This window comes from Neophocaena asiaeorientalis, unplaced genomic scaffold (genome assembly GCF_003031525.2).
Source record: "Neophocaena asiaeorientalis asiaeorientalis breed wild unplaced genomic scaffold, Neophocaena_asiaeorientalis_V1.1 scaffold192, whole genome shotgun sequence".
Lineage (NCBI taxonomy): Eukaryota > Metazoa > Chordata > Mammalia > Artiodactyla > Phocoenidae > Neophocaena > Neophocaena asiaeorientalis.
Window position 1 is genome coordinate 4173373 of NW_020185326.1, and position 20400 is coordinate 4193772.

At 46.2% G+C, this 20400-nt stretch overlaps 1 protein-coding gene across 1 annotated transcript in view; it reads left to right on the forward strand.

Moving 5' to 3' along the window:
* The window catches only part of GABBR2 (gamma-aminobutyric acid type B receptor subunit 2), a 354769-nt gene that overhangs the window by 93237 nt on the left and 241132 nt on the right, over positions 1 to 20400 (forward strand). The window contains exon 2 of the mRNA XM_024734390.1: positions 18096 to 18233. Coding sequence (XP_024590158.1) covers positions 18096 to 18233 — 138 coding nt within the window. The remainder of the gene's footprint in view (positions 1 to 18095; positions 18234 to 20400) is intronic.

Below are 20400 nucleotides of genomic sequence, written 5' to 3' on the forward strand. Positions count from 1 at the left end.
CCTGTCCTGGAGAAGGTATTATTTACCTTCCTGCTTGTTTTTTTTTTTACCAACAAATTGTGGTAAAAATATACATAACATCAAATTTACCATTTTAAGTGTTTTTCAGGTGTCCAGTTCAGTGGCATTAAGTACATTCACATTGTTGTACTACCATCACCACCATCTGCCTCCAGAACTTTTCCATCTTCCCAAACTGAAACTCCATATTCATTTAACAATAACTCCCTGTTCCTCCCTCCCGTAGCCCCAGAAAACCATGATTCTACTTTCTCTTGCTATGAATTTGACTACTCTAGGTACCTCATCTAAGTGAATCATGTAATATTTGTCCTTTTTGGTCTGCCTTATTTCTCTTCCTGCTTGTTTTTTTAAATTTCTGAGAAAAACTACATTCAAATAATTTTTCAAGGCTCAGGAAGGTTCTGTTAAACCTAAAAAGAAAACAAAGTACCAATTTCACAGCAAGGTTGCTACCCTGGGAAAAATAATCGTATTTTTTTCTGCATGAAAATGAATTAACCCTGAAAAATCCTCCTATTCTGTTTGCAGAATTTATGAAGGTAATTTTTATTTGCCCTCTACCTGGGAAAGGGCCCAGGAGGCTCTGACAGGTGTGTATGGAGCAGAGTCCTGAGGAGCGGTGGTGTGGAGGCCACAGGCAGCCTTACTTTACCCTGTATCTGGGTGGGGTCCCGTCATGGTTAGAACTGGGCCCAGTTTGGGGGGCTGGTTCTGGCAGGGCTCACTCTAGAGGCACCAAACTCATGTAGGAAACCTCACAGAACCTTGGAGCTCAGAGAGCCCAGAGGCTGTCCTGGGACGAGGATCTTGAAGCCAAGAGACAGGAGGAACCCAGCCCAAGGTCACCCAGCAAATGACAAACAAATGAGAGCCCAGTTTTCAGTCTGGGGCAGGCTCTGCCCTCGGGTCTGGGCAACAAGGGCCCTTCAACGTGCATGTACTTCCAGGACCCACAAATGCTGTCCAGACTGATCTGGCCTCGGCCACGTGAGGGAGGGAGGCTCACTAGACCTGTTTTGTAAGAAGCGCAGGAGGGTCAACACCTGCCCAGCGATCCTCGCCTAAGAGTTGGAGGGTGGGGGTGGGCCGTGACTCCTGGTCCAGCCAGAGGCACTGCTTCCAATACCCTGGGTCGTCCAGCTCAGCACTTCTCCCACCTGTGTCCCATCACCTCTGTGCTATTCTGCACCTGGCAGGTCACACCAGTCTGGGGTGAGGCCATCTAGGGGCTTCTCAACCCCTCACATTCTCAGATTCTGAGTGGCAGTTTTCATTGGCAAGGCTTGGATGCCTCTGAAGTTTGGAGAGGAGTTTTTCCCAAATCATTGCAGTTCTTAGTTGCTTTGACCTTCGGTAGTACATTAGGGACGATAGCCAATGGCGGTGGTTTAATGATAATCATGATTTCTATTACTGATTCCCCGTGATGCTTTCCAGGGTCGCCTTTCCACTGTCTCCTCCCCGACAACTGCCCTCCCAGGTGTCCCTCACACTCCTGTACAGCCTCTCCATTCTCTGCCTCCCGTGCCCTGTTCTGGGTGTCAATCATTGCCGAAAGCTCCTGGTTCACTACCTTCCCACCACCACCCCACACAGCCTTTCCCCCACTTCAGTTTTCCTTTTAGCACTCATCATATACAACACATTTTAGTCATCACTTTACTTTCTAAAGTTTACTAACATTTTACTTACCCTACTCATTTCTTCTCTCCTTCCCACACTGGAATGGAAGCTCTCTGTAGGTGGGGCTTTTGCTCACTGCTGTGTCCCTGCCACCTATCACCATGCCTGACACATAGTAGGTACTCAAAAAATTTTTGTAGAATGAATGAATGAATGAATGCTCTTCTCACTGTAGGCCACTCTCCTCTACCCGCTCCATCTAGCTAATTTCTCCTTATGTATAGAGGCTCAGCATAAGTGCCTCCTCCTGCACAAAGCCTACTGCTGGTGCTGGCTTCCGTGGCCTTTTCTGGGGCCCACCCTGTCTGCTGCCCCTTTCCTGGTATGCTTCTCCAGCCCATGCTCATTGGCTCCTCTCTCATCCCCACTAGCCAGTGAGCTCATTGAGGATGTGCTCTAACTGGTTTCCTCTGTTTGCCCAGCGCCTGGCACAAAGCTTGGCTCATGGGAGGTGCTCAGCAAATGCCTGCTGCATCAAACTGAATCAGTGCAGCATTGATAGCAGGGCTCTCAGGCATTTGCCCCACTTAGCACGGTAAGGGCCCTAGGGTTATGCCTTCCCAGCATTGCTTCCCTGTTTCACAGAGAAGGGAGGTGCAGGGTTGTGAGGGTTGGGACGGGCTGCCCTCTGAGGATCTGCACCTCCCCTTGGCTTAGAGTTTTGCCAGCCCTCTGGGCAAGGGGTCCTGTGAAGGGGCTTTCTTGGAGTGGATCATACTTCTAAGTGCACTGCTCTCAGCTGCCCCAAGAGCCACTGGAGCCTCCCCTAAGCAGCCTCCTCCTGCAGCCTCCCTGCTTCCCTCTCAGCACTCTGGCATCTGTTCTTGGGTTTGTCTCTCTAGCTAGACTTCAGGTGAAACCCCTCTGCCCTTTTCTAGGCAGGTGGCACTTCCCATCCCTTGGGATCCGGGGCATTCCTATGCAGTGCCTTCTGGGTGGGCAGTGCCGTGATGGGCTTAGGGACCACTTAGCAGGAGCTCAGCCATGGGGTAGGTGCAGGCAAGCATTGGGTTCTGGGGATAGAGACCTGGGAAGTTTCGTTAGGGCTTCAGACTCAGAGGAGCTGGGTGTGAGAACAGGGTGTTGGGATAGGCACACAGCTAGGACCAAGGTTGCCTGTGCAACGAGGCCCCCGGAAGTTAACTTCCAAGTGAGGTCAGCCTGGGTCTGGGATCAGGTGGTAGTGGGGATGGGAGCTGGGGAAGCAGGCCTGAGTATTGGGGTGTTGGGAAAATCACCTCTCAAAAAGGCCTCTGAAGACAGGTGCCCACAGCAGCCCATGAGGTGGAAGGGTAGAAGGATTTGTGACAGGACTAAGGAATTGGAAGTTCCCTTGAGAAGAATCCCCTGGTTGTGGTGATGTGTGACAGAGACCCAGCCTTCATCCATCAGACGGGGGAGTGACCACCGTGTCCCCAGCTGGAGGACAAGAGAGGCACGTGATTAACTCCAGCTGAGCTGCAGCTCACGCAGTAGGGCCGCCTTGAGTAATGAGTGTGACTGCTGGTGATGGGGACGATGATCCCATCCCACCGGCAATCACCCTTCATCCCCAAGCAGGCACCCAGTGAGTGTTTGAGCTCAGGCAGGATCTGTGTTGGGCCATAGACCTCTGAGGAGCCAGGAGGACAGCTCTGGCCCCTGTCCCAGGAAGGACTGTTAAGTTTGGGGATGTGCCTTCCCAGGGAAAGTTGGTGGAGCAGGCAGCCGGCCAGTGCCTCACCTGTGTCCAGTTCAGCGACTCTGGCGTCTTCAGGGCCCCAGGTTCCCTCCTGGCTCCTCCATCTCAGTTTTTGGTGGCCCAGGACTCACAGGGCCCCTGGAGGAAGCTAGGACTCCCCTCTCTGTCTGTGGTTTCCCTTCCTCTAGTTCCAAATCTGACCACCTCCCTCTGCCAGCCTTGCTGCCCTGTCTTTGGCTCCTGCCATCTCCCGCCTGGATCCCTGCACTGGTCTCATTACCCATCCCCTTGTCCAGCCTCTCTTCCCTCTAAAGACGTCCTTCAAGTGGCAGCCAGGGTTGCCCATCTCAGCCTTAGGGTTTCATCACCATCTCAGCTCTGAAGATGTCATTATCAGGTTTAAGCCCTTTTAAGAACTCCCCAGGGTTTAATAAGTACAGTTTTTCTGTTTGGGATGATGAAAAAGTTCAGGAAATACATAATGGTTATGGTTATACAGTATAGTGATTGCACCTTATGCCACTGAATTGTACACTTGAAAATGGTTAAAATGATTAAAAATAATAAGCAAACCAAACAAAAACTCCCCAGGGCCCCCGGAATAGGGTATGACCCCTTATACTGGTGCTCAAGGCCCACCAAGGCTACCCCAGTCTCCCTTTCCAATCCCACCTCTCACCTCAAATTCAGAATGCCATTTGCTGTTCCCAAGACTTACCCCTACTTTTCCTGTTTCCTTGCCTCTCCTCATGGAAATTCAGGATTAGAGTCCATTCCTTACTTGGTGAAATAATCCTTTCTACAGCAGTCTCCTGCACGCTTCTGCCAGAATGCCTGCACTGACAGGCAGCCCACTGCTTTACAAGACATTTTACTCCATCTCTGGACAGCTCTGATTGTAAGAGACAAGAGTTAGAGTTTGGAGTGTGACGCTCTGGATTTGAGTCCTGGTTTCATGATTTACTAGTAGTGTGACCTTGAGCTTGTCAGTTAAAATCCCTGAACCTCTATTTTCTCCTCTGTTAATTGAGGGATAATGCAGGCAAACCTTGGAGATATTGCGGGTTTGGTTCAAGGCCACCACAGTAAAGTGAATGTCACAATAAGGCAAGTGACATGAATTTTTTTGTTTCCCAGTGTGTATAAAAGTCATGTTTACACTATACTGGAGTCCATTAAGTGTGCAATAGCATTATGTCTAAAAAAACAATGTGCATACCTTAATTTAAATATACTTTATTGCTAAAAAATGCTAACCATCATCTGAACTTTCAGTGAGTCAAATCTTTTTGCTGGTAGAGGGTTTGAAATATCGTAAGAATTATCAACATATGACACAGATACATGAAGTGAGCAAATGCTGTTGGAAAAATGGCGCTGATAGACTTTCTCAACACAGGACTGCCACCAACCTTCAATTTGTAAAAACGTAACATCTGCGAAGTGTAATAAATCAAAGCTCAATAAAACAAGGTATGTCTGTAATGGTATCCATCTCATAGAGGCATTGTGAATATTAAATGAGATACATTATGAATAGCAGATGAGATAATGCATGTAAAGAATCTAGCATAGTGCCCAACAAACACATAGGTCAGTATTAAAGAAATGTTAGCTTGAGACATTGAACCAAAATCTGGCGCACAAACCAAAATGCAGACAGTTAGAGCAGGAAGGGGTCTGAGAGATCAACTGTGGCAGACGTTTGTAGTTCCCTGACACCTAGTTCCCCTCTTCTGCTGGCCAAGTTGTGCCTTGTGTCCCTGGTACTTGGATGGTGCCAATTCTGGCCAGTGAGTTCCGTTTAATTGCTGGTTGACCCTCTCCAGAGTTTCTTTTTCCTTCTCTCTTGGCAAAGCGGCAGCATTCAAGATGGTGGTTTTTTCATCAGCTTGGGCCCCTGAGTGACTAGGATGTGTCAGGACCCCCCCTTGCTGAGAGAAAAATCAACTTTTTCTGGGATGCTTTTGAGATTTGGGGGTGTTTGTTGCTACAGCAGAGCCTAGCCTCTCATGACTGATGAACCCACTAACTCAACCTTCTTGTTTTATAAGCCAAGCCCAAGTGAAGAGGAGATCACAGGGGCCTGGGGCCCATATGCTGTGCCTGACATAGCTGGCTTTATTCTCTCTTTTATATCTTTCCTCACTGGTCTTCCCCATCACTGAGCCTCCCATTAAGGACGCTATTGAGGTGACCCATCTGACTGAGTCCCATTGGCATCACGTGCTGGTCAATCCCAAGCCTCCGAGTCCCTTAGTTAATGGACCTCTGAGAGGTGAGCTCCACTGTGCACATACATCCTTCCTGGAGTGCTGGGCCAGGTTGCCCATCAAGACTTGCACCTGAACCATTGCTCCCACTTCCCAGCTGGTCGCCCTCTTCCCCGTCAGGCCTTCCTCCTCTACACCAGCTGCCAGAGGCATCTGCGTACAGCACAGCCTCCATCCTGGCACTCCCCTGATTAAAGTTCTGCAGTGACGCCTGCTGCCTAGAGAAAAGAAACCGCACCCTGCCTGATGTTAATGGTTCCCCAGGGACCAGCCGGTCTGACCCCACCCATCCGTCTCCTGCCACCTCCCTTCTCCACCCCGTGCTTCTGCCCCAGGAGCAGATACTCCACTTCTCCTGTATGCACTTTCCCCCTCCAAGACTTTGCTTATGCTGGCATCTCCATCTGGGGTGCCCTCCTGCCACCTCACTCTTTTGTTTATCTTCCAAAGCTCAGCTCGAATGTCACCTCCTCCAAGAAGTCTTGGCAGAATATCTCAGTGAGATTCGACCATTCCTTTCTTTTTGCATGACTTGTGTCTCCACCAGAGTTCCCACTTTTATCTTGCCTTGTGTTATGGCTTTTTGTTTCAATCTTCTCTCCCCACCGAAGTGAGAGCTCCCTCATGGCCAAGACTGTATGTAACCTTTCCTGTGTCCCCAGCACCTCCCACAGGATCTGGCTCTAAATTATCATCCCATCAGTATTAATGGAACGAATGAGTGTTCTAAACCTCCATTAACTTCATACTACATTTTACGAAATTATTTCTGTACCTCCTCTAGATTATAAGTCCCCTGAGGGCAGGGTCCATGTCTTACCCTGTATCTAGCCCAGGCCCTCAGCAAATGTTGGACCAATGCACCCCTCGGAAGAGCACGCTGCAGAGGCATATGTGGGGTGGAAAGGAATGGAGATGGCTTGGTGGAACATAGCTGGAGCGAGGTCCCTCCTCAGCAGGTGACCTGGCCCCCGTCCCCAGGGGAAGGGCTGACAACTTGTGATATTTGTGCAAACCTGCAGAAGGGAGCACCCCAAGCTTCCTGACAAGCAACCCGCATACGTTTTGTGTTTGTGACCCTGACTTTTAAAAATGTCACACCTGCATATGAGGAGGAACTTATTGACAGGTAATTAGGAAACAGAGTTTGTATCTACTAGTCTTTGAAAAACATTTTGTAAATTGGGTAATTGGCTTTCCCAGCGCAGAGGAGAGATGTGTGCTATGGCTCCATCATCCTCAAGTAACATAGTCTGCAGCCAGCCAAGGATTCGGAGTGACAGCTTCAGGGAGAATACAGAAATGCCAGTTTTTCTCAGCATCCAAGATGGACAGTCTGGCTCTCTGGAGACTTACAGAAGCAGATGGTCTGTCCATCAGCCTGGGGAAGGAGTGTGAAAAACTCAAGATGGCTGGAGTTAATAAGCTCTTTGGGACAGAGCTACAGCTACGGTTACTTTTATTTCAGACTGTATCCACCAGCAGGGATTGTATGCAGCAGTAATTTCGTCCAGCCAGTATGTACTGAACACCTGTTTGGAGCCAGGCCCTTTGTGGGCACAGGGGAACAGAGGGGATGAAGACCACCCAGTGCAGCAAATCTGAGTTATATCTGGTCATGTCCCTTGAATTTTGGTTTGACGTCAGTGTCCTGAATGATAGGGGAACACATTTTAAATGTACAGCATAATTTCTTTCTACCTTTTCCCCTAATCTTTTTTTGTCTCTCTTCAAACTCTTTTTACCTTTCTGTAATAGTTTCCTAGGTGTGTTGATTTTCTTGTATTTCAGGCTTCTTATAGCAGGTGGTTAAGAATGTTACTGGTCAGTGCGGTCTAATTATGGTAACAAACACCCTTATGTTCCAGTGGTTCAAAGTATTAAGATGATTTCTTGCTCATGTCATAGTCAAATGCAGGTCAGAGGGTGTGTTGGTTGGGTCCTCTGGGAAGCAGATGCCCAGAGCTAGACGTGGATTGGGAGCAATGCTCACGAAAGAAAGAGGGGAGAGAGCAGGGGAAGGCAGGGCAAGTCTTCAGAGTGTGGGCAGGTCTGCCACCTGTGAAAGGAGAGGGGGAAGGAAGGAGAGGTGAGTAGGAAGAGACTCGGGCAGTGGTGCAGCTCTGATGAAGTCTCAGCCAGACCAAAGGGGCTTAAGATTGTCCATAGTTGAGTCTTGTGCTGACCAGAAATGGTAAGCATCTGTTTGGCTGCTGTGCTCAGTCAAGGGTTGAGGTTGCCTGCAAAGAGCGAGACATTATACTGAAGGCATTGCTCCCGGAGTCTGTCACCTTGGGAGGCTGTCCTCCTTGTGACAGTTTCTCTGACAGTTGCGGTGCCCCTCCATGACGGGCTTAAGGATTTGGGGTTGGGGGATGTTCTAGGTCCTTGGAGTCTTCCCCACTGACATTGTGGATGGAAAGAGAGCATGGAGAACCTATGGGAAGGCTTTATAGGCCAGTCCTGGGCATAGTGCCCATCACCTTTGCTCACATTGCATTGCCCAGAACTCAGTGGTCACACCTAGTTGCAAGGAAGGCTGGGGAGTTAGAGTGTCACTGTGTGCCCAGGGAGAACAGAATCCCAAATCTTCCTGTTACTCACTGTGTAAAGTTTTGGACAAATTACTCACCTCTCTGACCCTCAGCTTCTTCATCTATTAAAATATGGATAATAATAGGACATGCTTCATGGTGTTGTTGAGGATTGAGTTAATAAATACTAAAAAATTATACTAGTGCCTGGCATAAATAAATGTTGCATAGGGATTGCTGTGCTATTATTACCGTTCTTAGTTCCAAATTAAATATGTCAGTAAACATTTCTTCAGTGACTACTCTGTTGAAGGAATTATATGTCACAGGGACTTAACTTGTTTCTCTCAGCACTTAGTGGATGCTCAGAAAATGTTTGAATGAATCAGTTTCAATGAAAAAACAATATAGTTTGTTGAATTCAGTTGGCCATGGTGCTGGGCTAATTTTTAACATGATTTAGCAATAATAAATGTTAAGTCCTGTGCTTTTGGCTCAGAAAGTCAATCACAGAAGAACAGAAAGAGATGAACTTAAATGAGTGAGAAAGCATCTTGAGTGTGAAAAGCCTACCAGTTTAAAAATGAGTTTCTGTCTTTATAAACGTAATATGTGCTTTAGGAAATTCAAGTAAAACAAATAAGTACAGACAAGAGAGTTTTAAAAAAATCACTCAAAATCTCTCAATCTTTAACATGAGATGACTCCCATTCCAGACATCTCTCTGTGCAGATGTTATAAGTAGAGAGGTGGACAGAAATAATTTTATAAAAAGGTCATTATTACATGCTATTTAAAATTAATGTTAAATTTTATTTATCTGAATGTAACAAGCAAATAAGGAAGAGTAAAGCAGAAGGAATTGCTTAACATTAAACAGTTTTGCCTTCGCTACAGAAAATATTTGGTTTTAAAATATCTAAGAGTAATATAATAAAAAATTACGAAGAGCAGTGAGGTTAGAGTCCCAGCTTTTAAACTCCGGTTTTCCACTTTAGATGGTATCCATTAAAGTCCTTGTATGGAAGGAGAGGAAATTAGCAGTCTCACAACTCCTTTTTCCTCCTCCGCCTTCTGAATTTTAGTTTACATTATTATCTTTACATTGCTGATTGTTTCATGTTAAATGGGTCCAGCTCTTGCAATCATTCCTTTTTATCACAAGCCCTCCTTTCCTGAGATCTATACTTTGATTCATCTGTGGTTGGCTGGATTTTATCATCAAGTAGTCTTTCTTCCTCCCTCCCTCCCTCCCTCCCTCCCTTCCTTCCTTCCTTCCTTTCTTTTTTCTTTCCAAGAAAGGTTCATAGGTGTTTTGTTACCAAGATTACACGTGCTGATTTACTAATTTTTGCCGACAGCAAACTCTGCATGAAGTAGGGACCAAACAGAAGGATTGTCGTCTGAGTCTGCATTAATGGAAGTGTATGCTCAGAATGCGAGAGGTGATCATTTCATTCATTTTAGCATTGTGGCTAGGGATGGTCTGAACAAATCAATAAGAAAAAGACAAACGATCCAACAGAAAAGTAGGCAAAGTCACCAGTCCAAAAGAGGAAGTAGAAACACATACAAACATGTGGAAAAGTGGCTTATGCTCTTTAATAATCAGGAACATACAAACTAAAACGACATATCCAATACCCACAAGATTGGCAAAAAATAAAGTTGATGAGGATGTGGAGTAATGAGAGATCTCAAACACTGCTGGTGGGAGGGTAAATGGATAAAACCACTTTGACAAAATGTGGGAAATCCTGTGATTCAGTGATTCCATTTCTAGGTTTATACCCTAGAGAAGCTCTACATATGTGTGCCAGAAGACATGTATAGAAACATTCAGCTGTCTTGCTTACAGCAGCAACTAAACGAAACACTGGAAACAACCCAAGTGTCCATCAGGGGGAATTAACAAATAAACCATGGCCTGTTCACACAATGGAATACTACACAGCTATCAAAATGAATGAGCTATAGCTTTGTTCAGCAACAGAAATCTCACAAACATAATGTGAAGCCATAAAAGCAAGTTTCAGGCATGATTCCACTTATATATACATTCAAAACAAGTAAAATTAAATGATACAGTATTTAGGAAACATACATATGATAAACAATAAAGAAAAGCAAGGAAGGGTAAACACAAAATTCAGACTAGGGGTTCTTCCTGGTGAAGGAGGGTTATGGGCAGGGTGGGCACACAGGAACTTCAGCATAAACTGGGTGTTGGGTATACTGTATGTTCACATTACTATTTTTCATACTTTATATAAGTTATATGTATATGTGTATATATATATATTCTATTCTATAAGTGAAATATTTCATAATAACAAATTCTTATTTAAAATAAAACAGTGCTCTGACGTGACACTGCCGGAGATGGAATCCTTACCATTTATGTGACTTGGGGCAAGTTTTTTAACTTCTCTGAACCTCAGTTTCCCTTTCTGTGAGATGGAAATAATAACGGTACCTACCTTACATAACACTGTGAGGAATGAATAGAATAATTTATATGAAGTTCTTATTACCATGCTTGACACATAGTGAGTGTACAACACACGTTAGCTTGTGTTACTTTTCTGTGTAGGGCAGATGGAGGTATTTGGGGGTGCATCCAGGAAATATCTGTCCTCTGAAACCACTCCCAAGGATGCCCACGTACAAGAAGGGTGTGAAACTATATCATACGGGATGATTAGAAGAGCTAAGGGTCGTTTGGCCTGAAAGCATCTTGTGGAGGCAGGCTGGCTGAGTTTAGGTATCTGAGGGGCTCTCGTGGGGATGGAGGACTGTACGTGTTCTGTGAGGTTCTAGAGCAGGGGTGGGCGAACTACAGCCAGTGGTCCAAATCCAACTACTGCCTGTTTTGTAAATAAAATTTTATGGGATTGCAGCCATGTTCCTTCATTTATGTATTGTCTGTAGCTGCCTTTGTGCTCCAAAGGGTTGAGAAGTTGCAACAGAGACAATGTGGCCCACGGAGCTTAAAATATTTATTGCCTGGCCCTTTACGGGAAAAGTTTGCTGACCTTTGCTCTAGAATGAGAAGTTGCAACAGGGGATGAAAAAGCAGGGTGATTTCACGACCAACATAAGAACTTTCTAAGAAGCACCAATGGCAAAGTAGCTCCCTGGTGAGGGAGTGAGACCCCTGCCACTGGAGGGATGTAAGCAGATGCTGACCACTCCTGGAACAGCATGCACGGAGGAGGACTTTGTATCTGGGGCATGAGTTGTACATGTTAGCTTTTACATTCTCCTTCAATTCTGAAATTCTGTGCGGAGTAATTCCCAGTTTCAAATTGGTCGTTATTAACTCTGACATTTTCTTGGCATTTTTACATTTTAACGCTCAGCAACATTTTCTTTGAAAGTTTTCAGTCAAAAAAGTACTTTAATTCTTTAAAAATGAGATTTAAATGAAAATGAATTTTTTTTTGTTTTTTTTTGTGGTACACGGGCCTCTCACTGTTGTGGCCTCTCCCGTTGTGGAGCACAGGCTCCGGACACGCAGGCTCAGCGGCCATGGCTCACAGGCCCAGCCGCTCCGCGGCATGTGGGATCTTCCCGTACTGGGGCACGAACCTGCATCCCCTGCATCGGCAGGCGGACTCTCAACCACTGCGCCACCAGGGAAGCCCTGAAAATGAATTTTATTCTAGAGTTCTACTTTTTCATTAAAAAAAATTGATTTTCATGGCTTTTGGCTCTGTTCCCATTTATAGGTGCTGAATTTTAAGAGCCTGTTATGTGTCCATTATGATTTCTTTGTGACAAGTCCATCTTGGGAGGGAAGGAGAAGAAGCCTTTGGAAGTGAAACAGGGGAAGGGAGTTTGGAGGAAGTGACCATGAGCTACTGGAGATGTGAGGTCAATGAAAGGCAAGGGGGAAAAATCCTGGAGAGAAGAGGGAGGGGGAGGGCAAGAGTTAGTGAGGCCCTACTGTGTGCCAGCCCATGTCCAGGTTGCAGGACTGCAGATCAGAGGCTGTAGCTGGTCATTTAGCCTTGAACTATTGCAGGAGAATGTGAACCACGATGGAATTAGCTCCCTGTCTGCTGTTCAGGTGTGGCTGTACCCTCCAGAAGGGAGTGGGGGGAGTTCCTAGTGGGGGAGGTGGGGAAAGTAGGGGAACATGATAAAGCCTGTAGCTTTCTTCCAGGACAGAAGAACCCCCTTATCTGGGCTCTGAGAGCAATTCATCAAAAAGCCAAATCGCTCAAAGACAACATGTCATAAATAATTTCTCAGAATTATGGTTTTGCCCAGTGACCAGCTCACTAAAAGCCATCTGACAGATACCTTAAATGGGGAATAGAAAAGCTTCAACATTTCCCTGGCTCATGAGGGGCAGGTCCGGAGCCCACAAGAAGAGGAAAGTAATAAACAAGCATTAGGGGAACATCTCCAATCGCAGCATTTAGGAAGGACTGAAATGTGAAATACAGTTGAAATTGACTTTCACTTGAGCCTCAAGAACAAATCCTTGTGAAATAGCCATGTGAAGTGTCTGCAAGGAACCCCTTGGGAAACTCAAACTTAGAGAAATTCCCCAATGGTTTGTTGAATTGGTCATCAGGCAAACTGATGTGCAGTGGATGAACTTTCAGCGAGTAGCTTGTAGTGTGTGCTCACGTGACTGGCTCATCCAGCCTTGCCTGCGGGACACCCACCTGCACTTCCCTAGGCCAGAGACAAAAGTCATACACAGGCAAGGACCTCTGGGGTCATCTCCTTTGTGGTTTTCAAACCTTATTTTGTGACTATCCATGAAATCCTCTTTTCAAATTAAGTATTATGTGGCCCCTTGAAGCTGTATATAGAACAGGTAAAGGAGAACTGCAGGTGGAAATGAAGGTGAGGAACCCAGAGCTCCTCTCACTGGACCCCAAACATCTTTGCTGGGTCATAGGGCCCTGCTGGACTGAGTGTAAAAACCTCCATGCTGGTCCAGCCACAAAAATTAAGCTTAGGTCAACTGGAGAGCCTGTCTATTGGGGACACTAACCATGTCAGCTAAGAAGAGACAGTATTAGAAATGAGGATGAGGGACAGTAGCATCTCAAATGGGACAGGTACGTCCATGTGATTTTTACTTTGTTATTCACTGCAAACGTGCTCTCTAGGGGAGCTGGGGAAGCACCCTTCTTCTGTCCTTCTGACTTGCTTCCCGTCTTTCTCCCCTTTTCTCTTTTTCTTTCTTACTTGGTGCCCAGTAGGTTGTTTATCCTGCCTCAGGTCAAGAGTGCTGATCAGGAAGAGGCCTGGGCTTGCAGCACTAACCTGGGGGAGAATGGTCCTTTCTAGAATGCTGCTGACTTTTCCCTTCCCTTTGCCCGTTAAGCTGAGTTCTCTAAACTGTTGAGAAAGCTCTGAACTGGGGATCCCGAAGTCCCTCCCCTAATCCTGAAAGGACAGTGGATAAGTCCCCTTCACCTCTCTAGTCATCATTGCCTGCATCTGAAAATGAGGGTGCCAGGCTGGCTGGGTTAGTAATGCTCACACCTTTGGCTCTTACACACCAGTAAAGGCTAAAGAGACGGGGCTCCAGGGGACATGGAACAGAAATGTACATAGGGTAGAAAACATTTTATTTTGCTGCGTTAGGGTATTAAAAACAAAATCCTGCTACTGTCTGCAATTTTATAACAGAAAAACGTTTCAACACCGTACAGACCACGAAGGATCTTATTTTTAAATTAAGGATAGTTCTCTAAATGGAATACATTTAACGTTAAGGAAAATCTCACTGTGTTATTCTAATTTTTCTCATTTTACTTCACCACATTACTTTTCTATTGATGCTGTAACAAATGACCACAAATTTAGTGGCTTAAACCACAACCGTGCATTGTCTCACCATTCGTGGGCCAGAAGTCCAGACCTGCATGACTGTGCCGAGCCCTCTGCTCAGGGCTTTCGAAGGCCAACATCAAGGAGTCAGCTGGGCTGGTTCTTATCTGGAGGCCCGACTATTCAGGTTGTTGGCAGAATTCAGTTTTTTGCAATTGTAGGACTGAGGTTCCCCCTTCAACTTCAAACCAACAATGGCACATCAAATACATCTCATGCTTTGAATCTCTGATTTCCCCGCTGCTGTCAGCCACAAAAACTTCCCTGCTTTTCAGGGCTTGTGTGAATACATTGGGCCACCTGGATAACACTTAAAGGTCAGCTGATCATTAACCTTAACTACATCTGCAAAGTCCCATTTGCCGTGTAACATTGACATATGCATGAGAGTAAGACCAAGGGGGTCATGGGAGCCAGAATTCTGCCTTCCACACGGTTTGGTGAAAACTGAGTCAGATAAACTTTTGCAGCTCAAATACCAGTGGTCAAATATGCTCAGATTTTTAAGTTGACTTATTCAGAAAGTATATATTTGTGAGAAGCCAGGGCATCATTATTAATGAAGAGTCTTACAGGGACTAGGTACTGGAGAAATGTTCACTGAGCAAACAGGTATTAATAAGTTCATTGTTGCTAATATTATTTTAATGCAGCTTTGATTATAAATCTTGTGGTACTGTATCATCATTGTCATTAGTACAGATTACAAAGCAAGCTAAAATCATTACAGGAATATATTAAAATGGAAACTGATTCAGTAAATCATGTTAGAAACAATTAAAGCATGAACTACTGTGTTATATCCACTTGTGCTCCACCGAGGGTGGGAAGTGTTGCTTTCAATCAAGAAACAGGAATGGGCTTCCCTGGTGGCGCAGTGGTTGAGAGTCCGCCTGCCGATGCAGGGGACACGGGTTCGTGCCCCGGTCCGCGAAGATCCCACATGCCGCGGAGCGGCTGGGCCCACAATTAATAGAGGGCCCCAAGAAGCAATAAGAATTTCATCTTTCTTCCCCCCCGACCTCCCTCCTTCCTTCTTTCTTCCTTCCTTTCCATCTTTCTCTCCTTCTGTCTTTCTTGGCAAGAAAATTAACTCGGCCAATTTTAAAATTAAATTAAAATTTTAAAATTGAATCATTTCCTGAATCTCTCCAGGGTACTATCCAAACTCTCTAGGCTGGCGTTCAGAGCGCTCCTTAGCCTTAGCCCAGGCCACTTTGCCCTCATCCTCAGTCTTACGCACCCCTGCCCCCAGAGCCCTCCCTGGTGCTTCCCCATGGTGCCTCTGCCCCAGCACTGAGCCCTGTCCATCACATGCTGGGGCCACCTGTGCCCCTATCTCACTGGGCAGTGAGCTCTCTGAGGCCAGGAACTGAATCAGACTCATGTTTCTATTCCTCTTGACGCCCACCGTGGATCTCAGTCCAGCGTCTCTCAAATAGACAAGGAGAGAGCAACAAATGTTAACCCACTCTGGTCCCACATTATGGTCACTTGAGGGGAAGGGGTGGGGAGACAAAGTAAGACAAAAATAAGGAGAGACACATGGAAGTAGAAAGAGAGGGGAGAAACAGATGCAGGGAGGTCAGAGGGCCCCCTCAGGCATCCAGCAGATCCTTACTAAGGCGCCTGTATAAGCTCTGGGGAAACAGCAGTAGAAACAATGACCAAAAAGCCTTGTCCTCAGAGGGCTTACATTTTAATTAAAGGACAGTCAATATGCAGACAAACAAAAATAGACAAGATGATTTCAGATAATTTTAGGAGCTATATTAGGGCATAAACTAGGGTGGCACCTTAGAGAGTGACGGGGGGTGAGGACCATTTTGGGTAGGGCAGCAGTGATGAATTCCCTAAGGAGGTAAGGGCTAAGCTGAGACTTGAATGATGAGGAGTGAGCCATGCTGAGAGCCGGGTGAATATTATTCCCAGCAAAGAAAACAGCAAGTGCAAAGGCCCAAAGGCAGGAAGGAAATTGCTTTTCCTTTCAGGGATCAAAAAGGAGGCTGGTAAGGCTGTACTTGGTGAGCAAGGAAGAGAGTGGAGGGAAATCAGGTCAGAGTGGGAGGCAGGGCTGGATCTTGTGGCTTCCTGCATCTATTATGATAAGGATGGTGAAGAATATCATACCAAACTTGTAAATGATATTAAATCGTTATTATATAACCAGTTAGCCTAACACTTAGAGCGTTTTCTAACAGCCCTTCCTTAGGGTCATCTGACTAGGGGAATTTAAGGCATCTAACAATTCTCTAAAATTGATAAGATGTGCTGGTTTTCAGTGATTTCTTTTTCTGTCCCCAAAGGTGATAGTTTTATTGCCGTATAGGACACTAACCAGTTTTGTATCTAACTTAGCAATCTTATTTTTTATTTTGCATTCACTATAAAAATCCCTGTTTCCCAAATTTTCTTTTGAATCGACTTTGTCATCCTGCAGATGCCCTTTATTAGTTAAATAAAAGATTGACATGTACCCACTATTGATTTTCATGAGAATTATGTTTTTAACCTTTTGAGAATTATATTCTGATAGGAGTTTGGGTTTTAAGTGCACAGAAAGCAGCAGAGTAAAAAGGGGACTAATTTATGTTTTACAAAGGGGCCTCGGACTGCTAGGTGATGAATGGGCTTGACTGGGTCTCAGGAGGAGCAAGACGCCCAGTTCGCAGCCAGTGGCTCTGTCCAGGGGAGAGCCGGCCACACGGCTTGATGAGAGTGATGGAAGTGGAGAAGAGGGAGGTGAGCCATAACTGACTCCCGATATCTGCAGACATTTGTCCTTGTTCATTTCCATAGCGGGTCACCAAGATCTGTTTTTCTTTCTCATATGCGAGCTCCTTGGCAGGGCTGTGTCCAATTTCTCTGTTTCCTCAGCATCCAGCCCTGGGCTGAACACAGAGTGGTGCTTGGCAAGTGTCTGCTGAACAGATTCTTCCCTTTAGATTCACCTCCTTCTCCTTCTCCTCCGCCTGCTTTTTTATTGTGATAAAATGTATATAACATAAAATGTGCCTCTTTATTTTTAGGTGTACAGTTCAGTGACATTAAGTACATTCTCACTGTTGTGCAGCCATCTCCTCCATCCATTTCCGGAATGTTACCATCACTGAGAGTGTACCCACTGAACACTAACTCCCCATTTCCCCCTCCTCCAGCCCCTGGTAACCACTATCCTACTTTCTGTCTTTATGAATTTGACTATTCTAGGTACCTCACCTAAGTGGAATCATACATTTGTCCTTTTGTGTCTGGCTTACTTCACTTAGCATAATGTCTTCAGGTTTCATCTGTGTTATAGCATGTGTCAGAATTCCCTTCCTTTTTAAGGCAGAAAAATACTCCATTGTATGTATAAACCACAGTTTGTTCAACCATTCATCTCTTGATGGATATTTGGGTTGTTTACACTTTTTGGCTACTGTGAATAATGCCGCTAATGAACACGGGTGTACAGATATCTCTTTGAGTCCCTGCTTTCAGTTCTTGGGGGTATATACCCAGAAGCGGAATTCTGGATCATATAATAATTCTGTTTAATTCTGTTTTGAGGAGCTGTAGTACTGTTTTCTATTGCAGCTGCACCACTTTATATCCCTAGCAGCAATGCACAAAGATTCCACTTTCTCCACACCCTTGCCAATACTTGTTGTTTTCTGCTTTTTTGATAATAGCCATCCTAATGGGTGTGGATTTATCTTCTTTTAAAATATAGATGACCATGATGGGAGAGGCCCAGGGTGAGGAATTTGGGGGCCCGTTCCCTAGTGTGCTCTGAAGGGAGATGGCTGGGGAGCCTAAAGTCCTAGATTTGGAAGACACTCAGAGGGAGGAGAGCTGGGAAGAGGGGTACCAAGACCACACCTCACTGAGCTCACAGCATGGGCTCAGGACTGGTTTAAAGAGAGGCCTCACGATGAGAGAACTGAAAGCCAGGTTTCCCATGAGGAAGTTTTGTTCGTGTGAATCCACTGTCGGGCTCTTGTCGCTGGGGAAAGCTGTTTCTAATTTGGGCTTCTCTTTCTTTGTGTTGCTCCCCAGTGTGATAATGCAAAAGGGTTGAAAGCCTTCTACGATGCAATAAAATACGGGCCGAACCACTTGATGGTGTTTGGAGGAGTCTGTCCATCTGTTACGTCCATCATCGCAGAGTCCCTCCAAGGCTGGAATCTGGTACAGGTAAGGTCCGGGCCACCTTTGGTTGGGGAACTGTCTTTGGCCACCAGTCTTTCTCGGAAATGGTTCCTCACCCAACATGGTTCCTAAGTTGCTCAGTTCAGACCTCCCATACTCTTTCCTGAATGATTACACAGCCTCCCACTGCCTCTACCTCCTGGCTTGATCCTCTGGCCTGTCCTGGCTGACACAGTGGGGCTCTAAAGGGTAGCCCTGACACCATCACTGTGTGTTTGAAATATTTCAGTGACTCCCTAGCCCGACTTTCAGGGCTGTCAACATCCAGCCAGTCTTCCTGTCCAGTCTCATTTCCTATCCCTGCCACTCACTCCATGCCTCCGCCCCTCTAAACAACGCACCTTTCCCCAAGTACACCCTAGACCTTCAGGCCTCAGAGACCTGCTCTCACTGTTTCTTTAACTAGATGATCCAAACCTCCGGCCCTCACTGAAATTATTTTGTCCACTAAGACTGCCTTTCTCCTTGGTTAAGCCTTTTCTGGGGCTCTTGGCTGTTATTCACTCTTTACACTGGCAAATGTTATACGCTGTTGAATGTTGCACCAGTGAATGTATGGTCTGATATAGGTGAAACTCACCAATGCTAGCTGTTATTTAGAATGTGAGAGAGATGTGCAGAAAGATGAGACCCCACAATGAGTTGTGGCCCAGGAACATGTTTTACTTCTTTGCTTCATCCATCCATCCCTCGTCCATTCATCCATCCGTCATCCATTCATCATCCATTCATCCATCCAATAAATATAATGCAACTTACTGTGTGCCTGGAATTTGGGTAGACACTGAGGATATAGTGCTGAACAGGACAGACATGGTCCCTACCTGTTCAGAGCTTACATTCTAGGAGGGAGGCAGGCAATAAGCAAATAAACAATTAAGTAATCATACTAAGAGCAATACTTGTATAGTATGTATGTCGGGCTTACAACATACCAGACACTGTTCTGAGCACGTATTTTCATTAACTCATGTACTCCTTACAACTGTTGGTATTATGCTGTTGGTATTATCATCATCCCATTTTATAGATAAGGAGACCAAGGCATACAGAGGCTAAGTAACTTGCCCAAGGACCCTCAGCTCATAGGTAAGAGCCAGGATTTAAACTCAGGTAGTTTGGCCCTTGAGATAAGATTGCGGTAAGGCTAGGGTAGAGGTAAACAGGGTGATGGGATAAATAGTGGCCGCCTCGAGGCAGTCAGGAAAGGCCTCTTAGAGGAGGTGACAATTGAACTCAGACCTGAAGGGTGAGAAGGAGTTGGTTGGATGAAGAGTATTCCATGTCAGGATGGAATAGCAAATGCAGACAGCCTGTGATGGGAACAAACTTGGCTTGTTCAGGGAACGGAAAAGAGGGCAGTGGGGCTGGAGCATGGTGGGTGGGGAGTCAGGGTGGTGAGAATGAGAATGAAGGGGTGGGCAGGAGCCAGACCACAGGGGGATCTGGTTTCATTCTGCTCACATTGACTGACGCACTTTCTGAGTCCAGCCCTGCGTATATGGGGCGCTGGGGGTAGAGCCCCAAGCTCGTGCCCCAGAGGGGAGGTGGGAGGCAGCCATAGCAGAGCTGTGATAAGGGAAGAGTGGGGTCCCAGGGGAGAGCCACCCACCCACTCAGCCCTGGGTTCAGGAAGGCTTCTCAGGGGAGGTGATGGGGAGCTGGCTGCAAAGGAGGAGAGGGCGTTGGACAGCTGGAGACGTGGAGGAGAGCGCTGCTGGCAGAGGAAACTGGGCATGTAAAAGCAGGAGGTGGGAAGGAGTGTGGGCTTGGAGAGCAGTGAGTCATTCTCCGTGGCCGGAGCAGGCCATGCTGAGGGTGGGTGGATGCAACAGTGGATGAGGCCAGAAAAGCAGCTCAGCGTGTTTTGGTGCAAACCTAACCACGTAGCTGGAAACCAGCACGGTTCAATGTGCCTGGCTTCCAACCCTGCGGTGCCCACAAACAGCTGTGAGACCTTGGTGGAGTCATGCACCTTCTCTGCCCTTGAGCTTTCTCTCCTGAGTACTGAGGAGCACGCCAGACTCCTGCTGGTCAGGGCCAGGCACTGCCTCTCTGAGCCTCAGCCTCCCATCTGTAAAAGCAAGATAATAAGAGGACTGACCTCATAGGGCTGCTGTGTGGGCTAAATTATTAAACAGGGATTAGAACT